The sequence below is a fragment of the Myxocyprinus asiaticus genome, chromosome 50 (assembly GCF_019703515.2).
Source record: "Myxocyprinus asiaticus isolate MX2 ecotype Aquarium Trade chromosome 50, UBuf_Myxa_2, whole genome shotgun sequence".
NCBI lineage: Eukaryota > Metazoa > Chordata > Actinopteri > Cypriniformes > Catostomidae > Myxocyprinus > Myxocyprinus asiaticus.
In genome coordinates this window covers 12,057,807-12,075,460 of record NC_059393.1, presented here as the reverse complement: position 1 = coordinate 12,075,460, position 17,654 = coordinate 12,057,807, and the positions used below count along the sequence as shown (strand labels likewise).

The following is a 17,654-nucleotide window of genomic DNA, read 5'->3' as shown; positions in this document are numbered from 1 at the left end:
GGGCCATAACCATACACGTCATTCTCTGCCAGTCCACTTATAATGTCAAGTCAAGGTTTCTTGCACCAAAAACCGTGCTAGAAACAGGGCAAGCGCATTTGGATGCGGTCTTGGGTAGGAATACAGAGACTTCGATGCAAGTTAGAGGTGAGTGGTATTAAAAGTAGAGCTCCACTTTGAGTGCTTGTTCGCCATCTCTGTCCATTGGCTAGTTACAGTATGACTTATTACATATTTGAGTCATGAAGCATTTCTCTATAGCCGGCTCTAAAATATCAAACATGTTTAATATCCTCTGAATGGATTGGAATCATAGTCTGAGGGGTAAGAAATCAGAGTCTGGGGGGGCCTGGGTAGCTCAGCAAGTAAAGACGCTGACTACCACACCTGGAGTCGCAAGTTTGAATCCAGGGCATGCTGAATGACTCCAGTCAGGCTTCCTAAGCAACCAATTGGCCCGGTTGCTAGGGTGGGTAGAGTCACGTTGGGTTAACCTCCTCGTGGTCGCTATAATGTGGTTCTCACTCTCGGTGGGGCGCGTGGTGAGTTGTGTGTGGATGCCGCGGAGAATAGTGTGAGCCTCCACACGTGCTACGTCTCCGCAGTAACATGCTCAACAAGCCATGTGATAAAATGCGCACATTGACGGTCTCAGACACGGAGACAACTGAGATTTGTCCTCTGCCACCCGGATTGAGGCGAGTCACTACGCCACCATGAGGACTTAGTGCATTGGGAATTGGGCATTCCAAATTGAGGAGAAATGGGGAGAAAAATCACAAAAAAAAAGAAAGAAAAGAAATCAGAGTCTGTACCCATCATATACTATGTGATTTTATTTAAAATCTGTCAAAATCTGTTAGACTGGCCCTAAATCTGCAGACTGAAGCTGACTAGCACTGACTGCAAATTGAGGCTGAATTTGTGTTGTGTAATCCAAACTTTAGGGAAACATACTATCTAGCTATAACAGAGCACTTAAATAGTTCTCAGCCTTCATTAATTGCCAAAAAATAATCCGTAAATGAACAGAGCTGTAGTTTGTTCACACAATATATACTTGAGTTTTGCCATAGGTTCTTATATTAAACAAACAAGCTCATTGTCAGCATGACTGCAATTTCACTGGCTACATCTACATGCAGCCTAGTAATCCGTTAATAATCCAGCTCAGTTGTTGAAGGAGGAATGGTCAATAGGCTGTTATGTTTGCACAAGATTACATTTTTGGGACGCTGTTTCGAATTCTCGACAATTATAAATTCTCATCCTATTTGTTGATTAATAAAGTAAAGTTAGCAACATGAAAAGAATGCCTTCTTGGCATATTTCTAGATATGTTTTAACCCTAAAAAGGGTAACATTTAAGAGGCAGTGAGAGTGAGTGAGTGAGTGAGTGAGTGAGTGAGTGAGTGAGTGAGTGAGTGAGTGAGTGAGTGAGTGAAAAATATTGAAAAGTGGGGTCCCTGCAAATACTGAGGACTTGCAACTTTGTACATAAAGTCTGGCATCAAAAAGGCAGCATTTTTATTTTTTTTTAAAGGGCAGCTGACCTCGAGGCAAATAATTCTATAAATTCAATGTTATTTTCATGATTTCTGCAAGCTATAAAATTGAAAATAAAAGCAATATTTTAGACAAAAATTACATGGAAATGTATTATGTGGGTCCTAATGTGTTGGGAAATTTTTAGAGTTACATTTATATAGTTGCCCCTTTTAGGTTTAAAGTAAACATGCCAGTTGTGCACTTGAGTGCCCTGCTGAGTTTCCTTACCTCACAAGTTTCTCACTGTCATTGGAATGTTGACACTAAATGCCGCTCTTCATATGCGCATTCTGACCAATGGAAGCCCAGAGTTTTTGGGAAATCTGTTTGAAATCAGTAATTATTTATGCTATTCTGTTTGGTGACACTAGTTCCACCTAAATTACACACTTCATTTGTAATATTCAGTCTCTTTATTGGGGATTTGAACAACTGTAGCTCAGAAATATGACTGTTTATAAAAAATTCAGAGCTAAACAAAGTGAGTGTTGATTAGTCATAAAAATATCTCAATTCCACTGCACTTCCTGCAAGAACAGCCAGCCCTTGTGTTCTTTACAATCACACCTCTACAGACCATGTCAGAAGGGCATTGGACAAAACCTACGGCTGGCTTGATCCCTCCATGCCTGCTTGCCAGTATGACCAGTGATTTTCCATCCAGCCCTTAATTAGCACGGCTATTAGCTGCATCCATGTTGTCGGGGAGACCTAGAGAGAACTGAATAGGAGTTCCTCCAATTAGGGCTTTGCTTAAGGTGGCGGTCGACTCCCTCCACTCATCCGTCCCTGAGGAACTCAGAAGAAGCATCCACACACATACTCATGTTATGCATTTGTGTGTGTTGTGCACCAGAGTGGACGTGGCAGCCACGAAGACCTTCCACATGATCAATGAGCAAATCAATCAATCAATCAACATTCAGTCATCATTACCGTCTAACGGAGAACAAAAGAGCACAGGGTGATTGGGGTCTCCATACCAGGCCAGCACAGACAGTCTTTCCTTACTTGTGCTGGTGTTCATTAAAACGCAGAAATGCTTTAATGAGATGGAAATTCCAGTGTTTAATGCCACTGTCCTTGATATTTAGAGATACAATTATAGATGCAGTCTATCTGATGCAGTTATATTGTTGATATTTTTTAACTCTAAAGTTTGCACCAGTTTGCTTGAAAATGTCTGGTGGTTGTAACCAGAGTATGAATTTCCTGAAAGGAATGTTCTGGGTTCCATACAAGTTAAGCTCAATCGACAGCATTTGTGCCATAATGTTGATTACCAAAAAAAAAATAAAACCACCCCTTTTTTATTATAAAACAAGTAAAAATCATGGTTATAGTAAGGTGCTAACAATGGAAGAGAATTGGGCCAGTTTCAAATAATAGCCACAAGACGTAAACACTATAGGCATTAACGTGATTGTGATAAAATCGCTTGCTAACCTTATCTGTATAAAGTTACACTAACTATGTTTCCATCCAAGGATTTTTCAAATAAAAAGCTGATGGAAACGCAAATTATCGCTAAAATTTCACAAGTGTCTACATAATACTTTTCCATTTAACTCTAGCACATAAAATCTATGTCGATACTTCATATGTCACAAAAAACTGGTTTGGAAACACTTTTTGTCTAGAAAATTAGAATTAACGCAAAACATGTAGTGTCACATGACAGAGTTTACCGAAATCGTTAGCCTGTGTTAATCATGACGACAAGGTATACATCCTTGAAAGCCAATTTATTGTATGTGAGTATGGATTGATCTTAACGGCATACCTGCACTGATCTGATGCTGCAATCATGACACTTCCAGGAGTGCCAACACAAATATCTTGTATCATGCACATCAACAAGTGCATGGAGAACAAATGAATGACCACTGTTTGTGATTAATGTAATCGCGGTAGCCATCCGTTTATTTATTAAAGTTGCATTTCCACACCAATCAAAATAATAGACAGCAGTCACTGAATTAGCCCACAATACAAAAAACATATAATTTGTGTGCACAAAGATGTTTTAAATTAAAAATAAATACACAATACTTGGAGAAAAGCATCAGTGTGCTTTTTTGGAACACTAACACATAACCCAATTATATTAAATTATTGTTTAGCTTTTGAAAAAATGCCGGCAAAATTCCCTGTATTAAATTAAATAAATTACCAAATGAAAAACGCATTAAATTAAAAAAATAATTACCAAATGAAAAAGATTTTATTTTTAGGCCTATATATGCCTTTTCTTTAAACAAACTTAAATTAGCTTTACCCTGTTCTGTATGTGAAAAAAGTCAGCTGAATGACATTATCAGAATGTTCTGGACTTTTTTCAAGACTATAAACTATCAGAACTATTTGTCCAGTGCTGAGATCACTTTCAGAAAATGAGCTTTTGAACATTTTACAACTTTTAAATATTTTAAATCTAACCTTCTTTACCTCAGATCACATTTGCTGAGCTTCTTCATAAAATATAAATTTCATTATGACGCTAAAATTAATTTTAGATGACAATCAGGTTCTGTTGGTCATTAAAAGTTGCTGGACAAATATGTGGGACATAATGCAGTTGTGATGGTGATGCTTTTGTTTAGATGATTGTTCAATATAGCCTATTGAATATCAGGAATGTATCATATATGTAAACCCTGATATTACACCACATACATTTTTCTATAATAGCTGTGCACACAGTATATACACATCGATGGTCCTTATACTAAGACTGAAAATTTCCCCATTACTTGGTGCAGGTTGCCAGCTTGAACAGGGCCTTGATGATTTTCTTTCGGGTCGGAACCGGTGGGAACCTGCGATAGGCGCAACATCAGGACCAATATTACAGTCCTATCAGAAGGGCAACTGTTCCCTTTTGATTGCAATTCCTCCTCTTCTGATTGCATTTATTTGTGAATTAAAATGACAGTTAGCTGGTTAATTTCAATGAATATTCTCAATATTCTCCCCGTTTTACCAAAACATCAGAGGAAAAAAAAAATTGGGACATCTGGGAGGCGAATTAGCGATAAACACACATTTCTGTATGGAAACGGCTTAAGGGCAGATTTTGCGCTAAACCAAAACTTATGTGACAAAGTGTTTTTTTAGGCATGACGTCATCACGCACACCATTTTTATCGATAAAAGGCCATTTGAATGGAAACATGCAGAAGACGGCAAATTTAGCAAAATTTGTTTTACGCATTTTCACATTGTCGATAACAAAATAGCGCGAAAATTGGATGGAAACTAGGCTACCGGCGGCCATAAGTTTGGAATAATGTACAGATATTTTTGTTTTGGAAGGAAATTGGTACTTTAATTCACCAAAGTGGCATTCAACTGATCACAAATATAGTCAGGACATTACTGATGTAAAAAAACAGCACCATCACTGTTTGAAAAAAGTCGTCAAATCTGGACAGGCCCCATTTCCAGCAGCCGTCACTCCAACACCTTATCCTTGAGTAATCAAGATAAATTGATAATTTGGTACTAGAAAATCACTTGTCATTATATCAAACACGGTCTTTGTGTTTGTTTTTGAGTTGCCACAGTATGCAATAGACTGGCATGTCTTAAGGTCAATATTAGGTAAAAAATGGTAAAAAAGAAACAGCTTTCTCTAGAAACTCATCAGTCAATCATTGTTTTGAGGAATGAAGGCTATATAATGCTTGAAAGATTTCATATAAAGGTGTACGCTGGCACTAACAAGGACAGAAAGAGATGTGGAAGGCCAGATGTACAACTAAACAAGAAGATAAGTACATCAGAGTCTCTAGTTTGAGAAATAGACGCCTCACATGTCCTCAGCTGACAGCTTCATTGAATTCTACCCGCTCAACACCAGTTTCATGTACAACAGTAAAGAGAAGACTCAGGGGTGCAGGCCTTATCGGAAGAATTGCAAAGTAGTTTAACAAGTTCTGAACATTTTTTTTCTTTTCTTTTTTTTTTTCAAATTGCAATAGTAATTTTTCATGTTATTAATGTCCTGACTATACATTGTGATCAGTTGAATGCCACTTTGGTGAATAAAAGTATACATTTCTTTCCATAAGAGCAAAATCTGTACATTATTCCAAACTTTTGGCCACCTGTGTATATCCAAAATCCAAAATTGTAAGTGATTTTAATGTATCACACTAAAATCACACAAAACAAAGATTTTTAGAAGAATATCTCAGTTCTATAGGTCTATACAATGCAAGTGAATGGTGACCAGAAATCTGAAGCTCCAAATATCACATGAAGGCACCATAAAATTAATTCATACGACTCCAGTGGTTTAATCAATGTCTTCTGAAGCGATCCAATCGGTTTTGTTTGAGAACAGATCAAAATGTAATTTATTTTTCACTATAAATCTTGAGAGCAGACTCATTGGTGATCGTGATTTCAAGCTCGATTACACTTCTTATAGTGCCATCTAGTGCTCAAGCACACTAGGAAGTGTATTCGAGCTTAAAATCATGATTGTGCCTAGAGACTGCAATGGCAAGATGTGCAGTGAAAAGGGAGTTATTTTTTGGTTTGATCTCTACCAAAACAGAAACTTATTTTATTTTTTATTTGTAATATATATATATATATATATATATATATATATATATGAGGGACGAGTTTAAATTATTTTCTGTTTTAGTCAGCATTATGCTTCAAATGCTGTCGATTAAGCTTAACATGTACTGAACCCATAACCGTCCTTTAAGTTAAGTCTGTTCAATAAGTCTAACAATTTTTATGAAGTTAAAGACTACATAAAATGGCTTTTAATGCATTTACCTTCTTTCAAGTGAAGGATTTTTGAGTGCAACAGAATATTTAGCAGGAAATCATTTAGGACAGGACTTCAAAATTGATGATGTTGGGAGGGGGTGAAACATTTAACATTTTAATAATAGTAATATTATTATAACTAGTAGTAGTAGTAGTAGTAGTAGTATTACACAGCTCTCTGGAAAACTTGATTCTGATATTTCAGTTACAAATTTCTTCAAAAAAATAAATAAATAAATAATAAAAAAATATATTGTGCAATGACCTAAATTGTATAAATGATCGTTGCCAATTTCCTACATAGCTGTGTTAGTTTCATGACTCCTGTATCACTCCACAGTCTCTTTCATCTCACATAATGCAATAATTTAAACTCTAATCAATATTTCTTACCCGTTTATTATTTATTTAAGTGGCCGTGTAATACTACAGGATGATGTACAGTCAGTCTGTCATTATCTCAAAATAAACCCTTACAAAGTGATACAAGTCCAGCTGACACATACACATTATCCCTTAAATTTTTCTCGGATGCATGGAAACTCTTTTTTTTTTTTTTTGGAATAATGTGAAAAGATGAACTGCTAACAAAAGACCAGCTACATTTATTAAAAACGTAAATTGAATTCAACGTAAACGTAAATTTGTATTCGTGTTGTCTATTCCGGATTGTTTCTTTACATTTAAAATTATTTTTTAGCTTGTAAGTGAAGTGCATTTCTACTCGAGATTTAACAATACTTACTGATCTTAAAGAAAAGTTAGGCTGTATTTTTTTAATCTAGTGGCTCACTGCACTGAATCCATGCAATGTATAGTATAAGGGGCTTGTTTTCAGGTCAAGCCTGAGGGCCTGTGAAAGCCAGACTGGGTGTCAGTAGCAGGGCCTGGGGCAGAGTAGAGCTGATCTCTATCTCCTGCTTATTCCTGTCGACTGAAGCTATGGGTGTGTGCGAGCATGTGTGTGTGTGTGTGTGTGTTGTGGCTGCCTCTTCTTAGTGGCACACAGCCTCTGGGGAATGACTCCACACACACACTCTCTCTGGATGAAGCCAGCAGATGGATCCCCTATAGCTGTGGCCAGTTCAGCAGCGCTGCATATTAAAGAGTCCAAAAAAGCTCTGCTCAAGTGGTGTATAATTCATAAACACTTCCTGCTCAAACTTATGGGCTTCCACATTTATTTATATACCACTCAAAGCAGTGACCACATTGGATATGACAGGGAAATGTTTGGCTGTGAAAAGTTTTAACAATCTTAATTTAACTCTTAAAGTTAACCCTATTTGCTTTGGTAACACAAGTTCTGGTCTGGTTCTATTAGGCACGATTCATCAGTGCATGTTGTTCTAAAGAAGACAAAATGTCTTTGTAATCTTACAATCAATATTTAATAGCTTGATCAGCCAGTCATTTTCTGTTAATGTCACTTTGGCCATGTGGGCAATTGAATGACCAAAAGCCAGATAGCTTTTACATATTTTTTTAAATGTTTAATTTTTAATTTTAATAGCTTTAATTTAGACATTATTTTTGCAAACATGCATTTGGGTTTGGCTACATTCTGCAATGATCCGCACAGTTTTTACAATCCGATCAATTCCTAAAGGATAAATAATTTGTTTCTTGTTGAAAACTGTTTCACTTTGAAATATATCACATTACGGAAGTAAAATTGGTTGCGAATGCTTTTTAATGCTAAATTTAAATTCTCTTAAATGTGTTCTACCTTTTTTCAGTCTACAAATCTAATTATATGTTTGAAATCTAAAATACTTAGTGCAAATTACAGTGCAAACAGCAATGGCATGCTGTTCGTGAAATGCTATTTAGATATTGCTTGTCAATTGTATTCATTTTCTCTAAATTCACCTCTGCTGGTTCATGGCTATTTGTATGGCTGGATGAGTGTGGGAAAGAGAGCGATACAAGGAGAGAGCTCCCAGTGAGAGCTCTGTGAAACCATGTGGGTCTGGAGGACTGCCAGCGTTGAAATGGATTCGTTGGGTGTCAAAAAACATTGACGTACAAATGGAGAGAAAGCGCTTTTGGCTAGTGGACTTGGTGCGGAGAACGGAGAGAACCAGCACATCTGCATGGCGATGATGAGATGGAGATGTATAGCTTGCAACCAAGGGAATACACAGCAAGCTAGTAACAGCTAACATTAAGTAAGCCTTCTTGGCTGTAACCAAAGTGCCATCTACTGGATATTTCTGAATGGCACACACAAAGACTCTTTCTTTCACTTTCCTGCTCGCTCTCTTTAACGCTCTTTGATATTTCTGAAAGTTGCTTTTAGCTGGAGCCAGCTGGACAGAACAAGCCTGGGTCTTGCCTGAAAAGAGGTGCTGGGTTTTGTTTAAAGGGGTTGCTGTTTGAATAGCTCTGCAGACGCTGGCTTAGGTTTTGGCTTGAAGGCACAGGGGTTTGTTTGCATTTTCCAGGCATATCTTCACTTTCCGTACCCTGCCAAGTGCATGAGATCAGTGCCTGGTCTGAAATAGCATATGAAATATATATAATGTTAGCCAGGCTATTAAATCGACGAGATGATTGGCTGCAGTGTAAAGCCCTGTTGCCGCCTTTTACAACTTGGCTGTGCTAGAAGCAAAATAGGATTTTCTCTGACAAGAGAGATGAAATTTTAACGGTTTTAAAGTCTCCGTTGAAGAGCGTTGGACCTGAGATGTCTGCTTGCGTGTCCCTGTTCACTTTGACTGAAGACAGCCCATTTTCCATGTGGATTTGAACTAGCAGTTTAAGGAGCAGACATTGACCTGTGGCAACTCAATATGTCCGTGCTGATTTAGAGTACATGTAAAAGAACCAAATAGGCACATGCCTGCTTGTTTTCCAAATCAGCGGTTTTGGCCTGTCTCAGAACAGTGGCTCGAACCGTTTTTATTATTTTATTTCATGTGCTGTTTCTTTTCCTGGCATCTGTCTTTGTTTCAGGAAAGAATGAAAGAAGAAAAAGATCATATATACAGTACTGTGCAAACGTCTCAGGCACATAAGATGTTTACATTTGTCTTAAGATGGTTATTTATATCTGCTACTTCAGTGTGTCAATAGGAAATATACATTTTATACTCCCAAACATTCCTTTTGCAAATAGAATAGAATAGAAGAACAGGGAGCACTGCAACAGATGACATGGCCCTCACAAAGCCCTCCATTGAACATCGGGTCAGTCTGGGATTACATGAAGAGACAGAAGTAATTGTGACAGCCTAAATAAATAAAAGAACTTTGGCGAATCCAAGAAGCTTGGAACATCTTATCTGCCAGCAACCAAGAAACACTGTGTCCAGGTGTAAGTAGGAGAATTGGTGCTGTTTTGAAGGCAAAAGTGTTCACACCAAATATTGATTTAGCTCTTTTTCTGTTTACTGGACTTTGTATGACATTAATTGATTAATGAAAACTATTTGTCATTATTTGTTTAAGAAATCCTCACTTTGAAAGTTATTCACAAGTGCCTAAAACTTTTGCACAGTACTGTATGTGTGAGTCTGTTTTATTAAAGATTAGGGCTGACTTTGTTTTAGGGTTACCTCTCAGCATCTTCTGCTGTGCCATATTTGAGCTTAATTAGTGGTGTTTGCAAAGCATCACTATAACTGCTGCTCATACTCATGGTTAGGGTTTTGAGCAATTCTCTAATCCTAAGTATTGAATTTCAGTGCTTAACTTTTTCTTTGTCTTTGTGCTATGTACATTGGTGATACCTCATTGCATGGCTTGTTGAGGAGAGGTCTGCTATTACTTTCCTAAGCAAACAATTTACAATAAAATGGGCAAAAGGTCTCAAAAACTTACAATAAAGGAGGGACCCCAGTTTAGGGACCAGAATATCATAGAGACTTATGGAAGTGGGATCTTTTACTAAAAAGCAGTAAGCAACCACACATCGACAACCCTTACACCTGATAAAAAAAAACAAAAAAACACTCAGAACACCTTAGCAACCTCATAGCAATGCCTTACAACAACCAACAACACCTTAACCTCATGGTGGAGAGTTTTGTGAGAGCCACTCACATTTTCTTTACTCAATACAAATTTTAAAAGTATTAATCAATGATTGTAGTTTTTAAGGTTCTTCTGAATATGAAGATATCTAAATACTTCACATCGAAAACGTTTTTGTGTCTTTTGTTTAATTTTCTTTTTATGTAAACATGCCCTAGATGGACATCTTTAACCGTTGCGTGCAGTCTAGCAGGAGCGCCACATTCTGTTAGACGACATGTCAGGTAAAAAAGAATATCTACTTTTTCAAGCATGTCTTTAGACACCAGTGTTCTGTTATTTTCATTGCTTTATGTTTAGCTTTTTTTAGCGGAAGAACTTGTTTGGTCTGAACGACCCCCCACTCTCTTCTGATCCCACCCTCAGCTGGGTTGGAAAAAACAATGAGTCAATGTCCTACGAACTATGCTAAAGCCCATTCAATAAATGTAGTTTTAGAGTGATTAAGCCAGAGTTTAGGTGAATAATACAGTCTTTTTTAAGTTTAAATTTGGCTTGGCATTGAGAGACTTTGCTGACTTTGTTGTGACATGGTTATTTGAGATGCAGGCCTGGTGTTGCCATCCAACAGAGGGCTTGCGCTCACCTTGTTTTAATAAACACCTCCTCTCACTGAAAGTGAGCCGGAGAGAGAGAGGCATAGCACGCCCTGCTTTCCAACTCAAGAGGCTAAATAACTGCAAACTGTGTTGCAGGGCAAACATATACACACTCCCACATGCCTCCGACACCAAATGAATGTGACACAGTTCTGCAGGTGCATTCAACCCCTTCACTTAAGCCGAAGTGGCTTGCCAGCCAGATTTATGGCCCTGACACAGAAATCCATTAAAGCCTTTTGGAGGATTCAAGGCCTGAACCCCCCGTAATCGCTTTCATTATAGCTGCCGGCTACTAGCAAGTGGGGCAATCAGTGCCCAACATGTGTTCCTGTTTATTCCATTGGCAAGAGCCTGACATGTTCGGTATATGCATCTCTTAGTTATTTTTATGGATAGGATGGCCATGAACCCTTTCGTCAGGCGCCAACACCCAAGATGGCAAACCCACATTACCTTTTGTCCCAGGCCCTTCTGAGCTGAAGCTTCCTTCCCAAGACATCGCAGCAAGACAGTGTGGCGAAAAACCATTGTCCAACGTGTGCTCAGTAAAGGGGCTTTAGTTTAGTGGCATGCTTTGATAATGTGGCAAACGCCAGTTTATGAGCTATTTTAGTGAGCGGTGGTGTGTTTGTGTATGTGCGTATGCATCGTGGAACGCTAGTTAATGACGAACCCTAAAGCCGACGGCCACAGCATGAAGCTGTGCCCTATAATGCTTCAATTCTTTAATTTGCCAATTAAACGTGTCACACAGGTGTGTTATAAAAGCCAAGAGATTAACTGAGCGAGCCCCAGTGCAAGGAGTGGAATTAATGCTCTGTAATGACCACAGAATGGGGACATGCAAAGCTCAGCCTTTCTCTGGATCTCAATCTTACTCTCAGGAAAGTTGTCTCATTAATGGATTAGACTGTAACATTTTGATCCTCTGTTTCAGCAACATAATCCAAAAACGTCGGCACACATGAGCCTTGGCTTTTCAGACAATTGCAATGAAAACAATGACGACACAGCCAGCAGGTAAGGGTTTAAATGTTGATGCCAACTTTTATTACTGTATGTTTTTCAGTCTAAACAGGACACGATTGTGGTATAAACGCAGGTAATCAATGCCATTCGTCAAGGCAACACTGCCCTCTGGTGCTTTTTCTTTTCACATGGCTTTTGAGTGAACAAAACTAACTGTGTGTGTCTGAGTAGAATATCCTCTGAGGACAGCGGGGAGGTGCCATCATACACCGAGGACAGTGGTGACTCTGAACTGGAGTTTGAGTCTGAAGTGGGTCAGACGGGGCAGATGAATCTGCTGGAGGAGATTCTGGACTCTCTCAGTACGTCCCACATAGAGCAGGGCAGACTCTCCGCAGCCAAGAGCCTGGACTTCTTCAGATCTATCGAAGACCTTGACTACAAACCCACGGTGAGGGATGCCTTTAAATATAATTTTAAAAGAAAATGTTTTACAGGGTTAGTTCACCCAAAATGAAAATTTAGTTTTTCACCCTTCATCCTAAACCCCATATTCTACAAATGTCAACACACAAGGAGATGTCTTGAATGTTCACACTGCCCTTTCCATACACTGAAAGTAAATGGAGATGGATAGCTCCAAAAATTACTAGTCAAATACTATTAAAAAAAAATATGATAATAGTAACTTATAATATAATTAGAATGATAAAAGTAGGCCATATGGCTTGCACTATATTCCAAGTCTTGATGATGATTGCTTCATTTGAGAACAGACTGAGTCATTATTTGATGAAAATCTTCCCCTTTGATGTCATCTCATTCAATCTCAATCTCACAAGTAAAATCTTGTTAATCTCATATGTATTCACATTTATTTGTAACCAAATGCGATACACCAAGTTTTACTTTCATTTTGGAATGAACCATTTCTTTAATGCTTTTGCCTGTACTTGTTAAATAACTGTGCATATGCAATGGCCTGGCCCTGTAAGTCTCTGAACATCTCACTTTGTGGCTGACCGTCTTTGTACGGTTTTCAGAAAAAGTGCAAGTCCCCGTTGGGGAATAGTCCTGCCCAGGCTGGTTGTGAAGTGGGAAACGGAGAACCGGCCGGATGGAATATGGGTCAAGACGACAGCGCCGTCTACAGTAAGCATCTCCCTCCTTCACCGCGACGTAAATCCAGCTCCCATTCCCTTACAATCCATCATCCCCTTCAGAACAACCTACCGAATGAGGAGCTCTCTGAGCATCCACTGAGGAACTCCCTTCCTGAGATACCCACAGTTCAGGTCTTGGAACCTTGTGACACGGATGAGTCCACCAGCTCTCCCGCTCTCACCGAGTCCACATTAGAAGACCAGCTGAGCCCTGACAGCCAGCATTCAGCAGCCCGCAGCCTTTCCCGGAGGATGGTCCTTTCCAAGAAGACCCCAAGGCACTGCCTGGAACAAACCCAGCATAGGGCAGCAGGTCTGAGCAGTGGGCAGCCTTCAGTTTTTGTACCTTGGGAGAGGGAAAGCAAGCTCCAGAGGGGAGATTTGGAGGAAAGACAAGAGCAAACTGAGGAAATAGGCTTGCTGGAGGAGATCGAGTCAATGTGTCACATAAGTATGACCCTTAACAGCAGCCTGGACCTCACGCAGACTCACAACAATGCCAGCCAGGACAAATCTTGAGAATATGAGACAACACTCCCATCTTGTAACCTCTTTTGCTTCTTATTTACGCTCTAATCCGACGTCACACCAGCACTCTCTTTGAATGAAGTATGAGGTACATTTCAAAGGATTTTTGTAGTTAATGTGAATGATCAGTCCTTTTATTTTTTACATTTGATCTGAAAGTAGACTTTCAAAACTGATGTATGGAAAGAACAAAGAATGGTCCGGTGATACTGTAATGGTTAAACAGAATTTATTGCAACATTTATCAATCAGTTTAATTTATTGTAGCTGTATCCCAATTTGAACATTCAATGCAGATGATTTTCACTTAACCAAGGATAGATTCAAATCACTGTAAATCTTTAAAGATAAAACACTGTGGATAAGGGGCAGTCTTCTGTCTATATATATTTTACTAAATTGTATGAAAAGTATTTAAATATTGAGCGAATTTCAGCCTAAAATGCCTTAAACATTTTAAATTTGCTTCTATACAGTATTTCTAGACTGTAACTGTAGGTGGCTAGCTTGCTACTACTATCACAAATCTTTTGCATGCAGTGCATCTTAAAGAGAGATATTTATGTAGGCCACATTGTGCGTAATGAATCAATTTGCTATATTTTTGGAAAGTAGTATTTTTTTCAAGACAATTCTCAGGTTTCTGCTTTTATCCAAGATAAAGATGTTTAGGATTATACTTTCAGCTTAGCCTGGCCCAAGTTAAATCCCAGTTACTTTTTTCTCTTGACTTTTAATTTTTTTCAACTATCATATTTAAGTCTGTTAGCCTTAAAAATTACGGCCATAGAATATGAAGGTTTTTTTTTTGCTTTTATGCCTATTAAGAACATGAAAATTCTTGGGCTATAGCTGCCCAAGAGGAATGCCTGTTACCCTCAGATAAATAAATACATTTTAAACCCTTTATGAAACCTAGTACGATGTTCAGTGGGCCAAAACATACTCTATGCAAGTAGGTGAATGCAAACACTTCTAACTACGGAAGATTGAATTTACGCATTATTGTGTTCTGAAACGCGTAAGAACGCAATTCGTAATTACAATTCATTCTCATCATTGCCAAAAGCCACTATAGTGGGCATTAGCATAAACTCTCTTCTTCTATGACTTGTTTTCTCTTATAGGCCAGCAATGGCAAGCCAAAAGTTTGAAGAAAATCTTGCTGAATAAGTCAGTGAAAAAACTTGAGTACTGAGGTTAGTTACGCAACAGTACCGAATTAATGTGCGTTAAGTATGTACAACGAGATCATGCGTTTGCAATACTTTGGCAAACGTATGTTTACGTACTTGTAAGAGTATGTTTCTGGCCTTAATTAGTAGAACACCCTCCACCCCTCTTTTGTGTCAAGCTTGCAAAGTTTTGCCAATTGTTTTAGTTAGAAGATGAAAATTATAGATGGCTTGTCCTCTGTTTCATGCATTTTACTCATGTTCTCTGTAGCCATCACTTTCAAAGCTGTATTGGTCTGCCAAGCAGGAAGTGTTAATTAGATCCAGCACTTGTTGCCTTAGTGGCTGAGAAGTGTTTAGGCCAGTGTAGTTATTTAGGACACATGCCATTCAGTCAGACACTTTAATGACTTACCTCACCCCTCCTGCGCAATCTACTGTGGTAATGATGTGGTCGTAAAAGCATTTTGTGTTTTAGGACCCGTGTCTCAAATCTGCATCTCGATTCCAGTCAACCTCATAACATCCACATGGCTTCTTTACTGACCCTTAATTATAACAAGTTTTTTGTATTTGTTCTGAAACTATATTCTGTAGGTTTCAGTCTTTAGATATATTAGAGAGGGTCTAAAGTTGCACCCTGAACTATGCAGATTGTAATCAGTGTTATCAGTCAACTAATATTTTGAGGCAAGTGTTTATTTAGTGGTAAATTCCAGTGATCTTTTGAATAGCATTTAAACTAGTGTTATTAGACCTTATTCACTGCAGCACACTCTTTGATTTTTGACGGGAATTACAACTACTGTGAGGGATAGACATACAGTCTCTTCAATGGGCTATAATGCCGTTCAAAATGTTCTTGGATCGCTCCACGGACAAAACATTGAAGAAATATCTTTCCAAGAACATTCAGTATACAAAGAACTACAGGCAACATGAGTTGTGGAAAATCAGATGTGATCAAGAAGCTTTATACAGCTTTATACCGTGCGTGCCATTGAAGAGATGGTAAGTCTATCCCTCACAGCGTTTTCATTCCCGGTAAAAATCAAAGATGGCGCAAGCGTGAATAAGGTCCAATTCACAGTTCACACATACATTGCAAAGAACATACAAATGATGGCATGGAACCTCTACCAGTGACATTGGTATTATCACTGATGGACTTTTTTCTTTCAAGAATAAGATTTTAGGTTCAAATGTATATGAACATACAAGGTAAATGGCCACTATTTCTTCATCACAAGTTTTCTACCATTTTAAATCACCTTTTAGTACTTCACTGAAATACTTTTAAAAAAGTACATATATTTCAAGTAGAGTCAAATAAGGTGGGGTCATAAAAATCGCAAGTATGAAAGTTATTCAAGAGTGCTAAAAGTACGTAATAAATGTACGTAATGTACTTAATTTCCTCAGAACCCTCAGGACATAATGGTGTAATAAAATCAAGCCTGGTAAAATCAATAATATAATGATAAATATGTATAATTAGATTATATATATATATATATATATATATATATATATATATATATATATATACAGGTGCATCTCAATAAATTAGAATGTCGTGGAAAAGTTCATTTATTTCATTAATTCAACTCAAATTGTGAAACTCGTGTATTAAATAAATTCAATGCACACAGACTGAAGTAGTTTAAGTCTTTGGTTCTTTTAATTGTGATGATTTTGGCTCACATTTAACAAAAACCCACCAATTCACTGTCTCAAAAAATTAGAATACATCATAAGACCAATAAAAAAAAACATTTTTAGTGAATTGTTGGCCTTCTGGAAAGTATGTTCATTTACTGTATATGTACTCAGTACTTGGTAGGGGCTCCTTTTGCTTTAATTACTGCCTCAATTCGGCGTGGCATGGAGGTGATCAGTTTGTGGCACTGCTGAGGTGGTATGGAAGCCCAGGTTTCTTTGACAGTGGCCTACAGCTCATCTGCATTTTTTGGTCTCGTTTCTCATTTTCCTCTTGACAATATCCCACAGATTCTCTATGGGGTTCAGGTCTGGTGAGTTTGCTGGCCAGTCAAGCACACCAACACCATGGTCATTTAACCAACTTTTGGTGCTTTTGGCAGTGTGGGCAGGTGCCAAATCCTGCTGGAAAATGAAATCAGCATCTTTAAAAAGCTGGTCAGCAGAAGGAAGCCTGAAGTGCTCCAAAATTTCTTGGTAAACGGGTGCAGTGACTTTGGTTTTCAAAAAACACAATGGACCATCACCAGCAGATGACATTGCACCCCAAATCATCACAGACTGTGGAAACTTAACACTGGACTTCAAGCAACTTGGGCTATGAGCTTCTCCACCCTTCCTCCAGACTCTAGGACCTTGGTTTCCAAATGAAATACAAAACTTGCTCTCATCTGAAAAGAGGACTTTGGACCACTGGGCAACAGTCCAGTTCTTCTTCTCCTTAGCCCAGGTAAGACACCTCTGACGTTGTTTGTGGTTCAGGAGTGGCTTTACAAGAGGAATACGACAACTGTAGCCAAATTCCTTGACACGTCTGTGTGTGGTGGCTCTTGATGCCTTGACCCCAGCCTCAGTCCATTCCTTATGAAGTTCACCCAAATTCTTGAATCGATTTTGCTTGACAATCATAAGGCTGCGGTTCTCTCGGTTGGTTGTGCATCTTTTTCTTCCACACTTTTTCCTTCCACTCAACTTTCTGTTAACATGCTTGGATACAGCACTCTGTGAACAGCCAGCTTCTTTGGCAATGAATGTTTGTGGCTTACCCTCCTTGTGAAGGGTGTCAATGATTGTCTTCTGGACAACTGTCAGATCAGCAGTCTTCCCCATGATTGTGTAGC

At 38.4% G+C, this 17,654-nt stretch overlaps 1 protein-coding gene across 4 annotated transcripts in view; it reads left to right on the top strand.

The window, feature by feature from the left end:
- The window catches only part of LOC127439280 (DENN domain-containing protein 1B-like), a 143,680-nt gene extending 127,324 nt beyond the window's left edge, over window positions 1–16,356 (top strand). For all 4 annotated transcript variants that reach the window (XM_051695503.1, XM_051695502.1, XM_051695501.1 and 1 more), the window contains 3 exons: window positions 11,917–11,999; window positions 12,180–12,399; window positions 12,992–16,356. In XM_051695503.1, coding sequence (XP_051551463.1) covers window positions 11,917–11,999; window positions 12,180–12,399; window positions 12,992–13,630 — 942 coding nt within the window. In that variant the 3' untranslated portion in view covers window positions 13,631–16,356. The remainder of the gene's footprint in view (window positions 1–11,916; window positions 12,000–12,179; window positions 12,400–12,991) is intronic.
- Window positions 16,357–17,654: the final 1,298 nt, after the last annotated feature.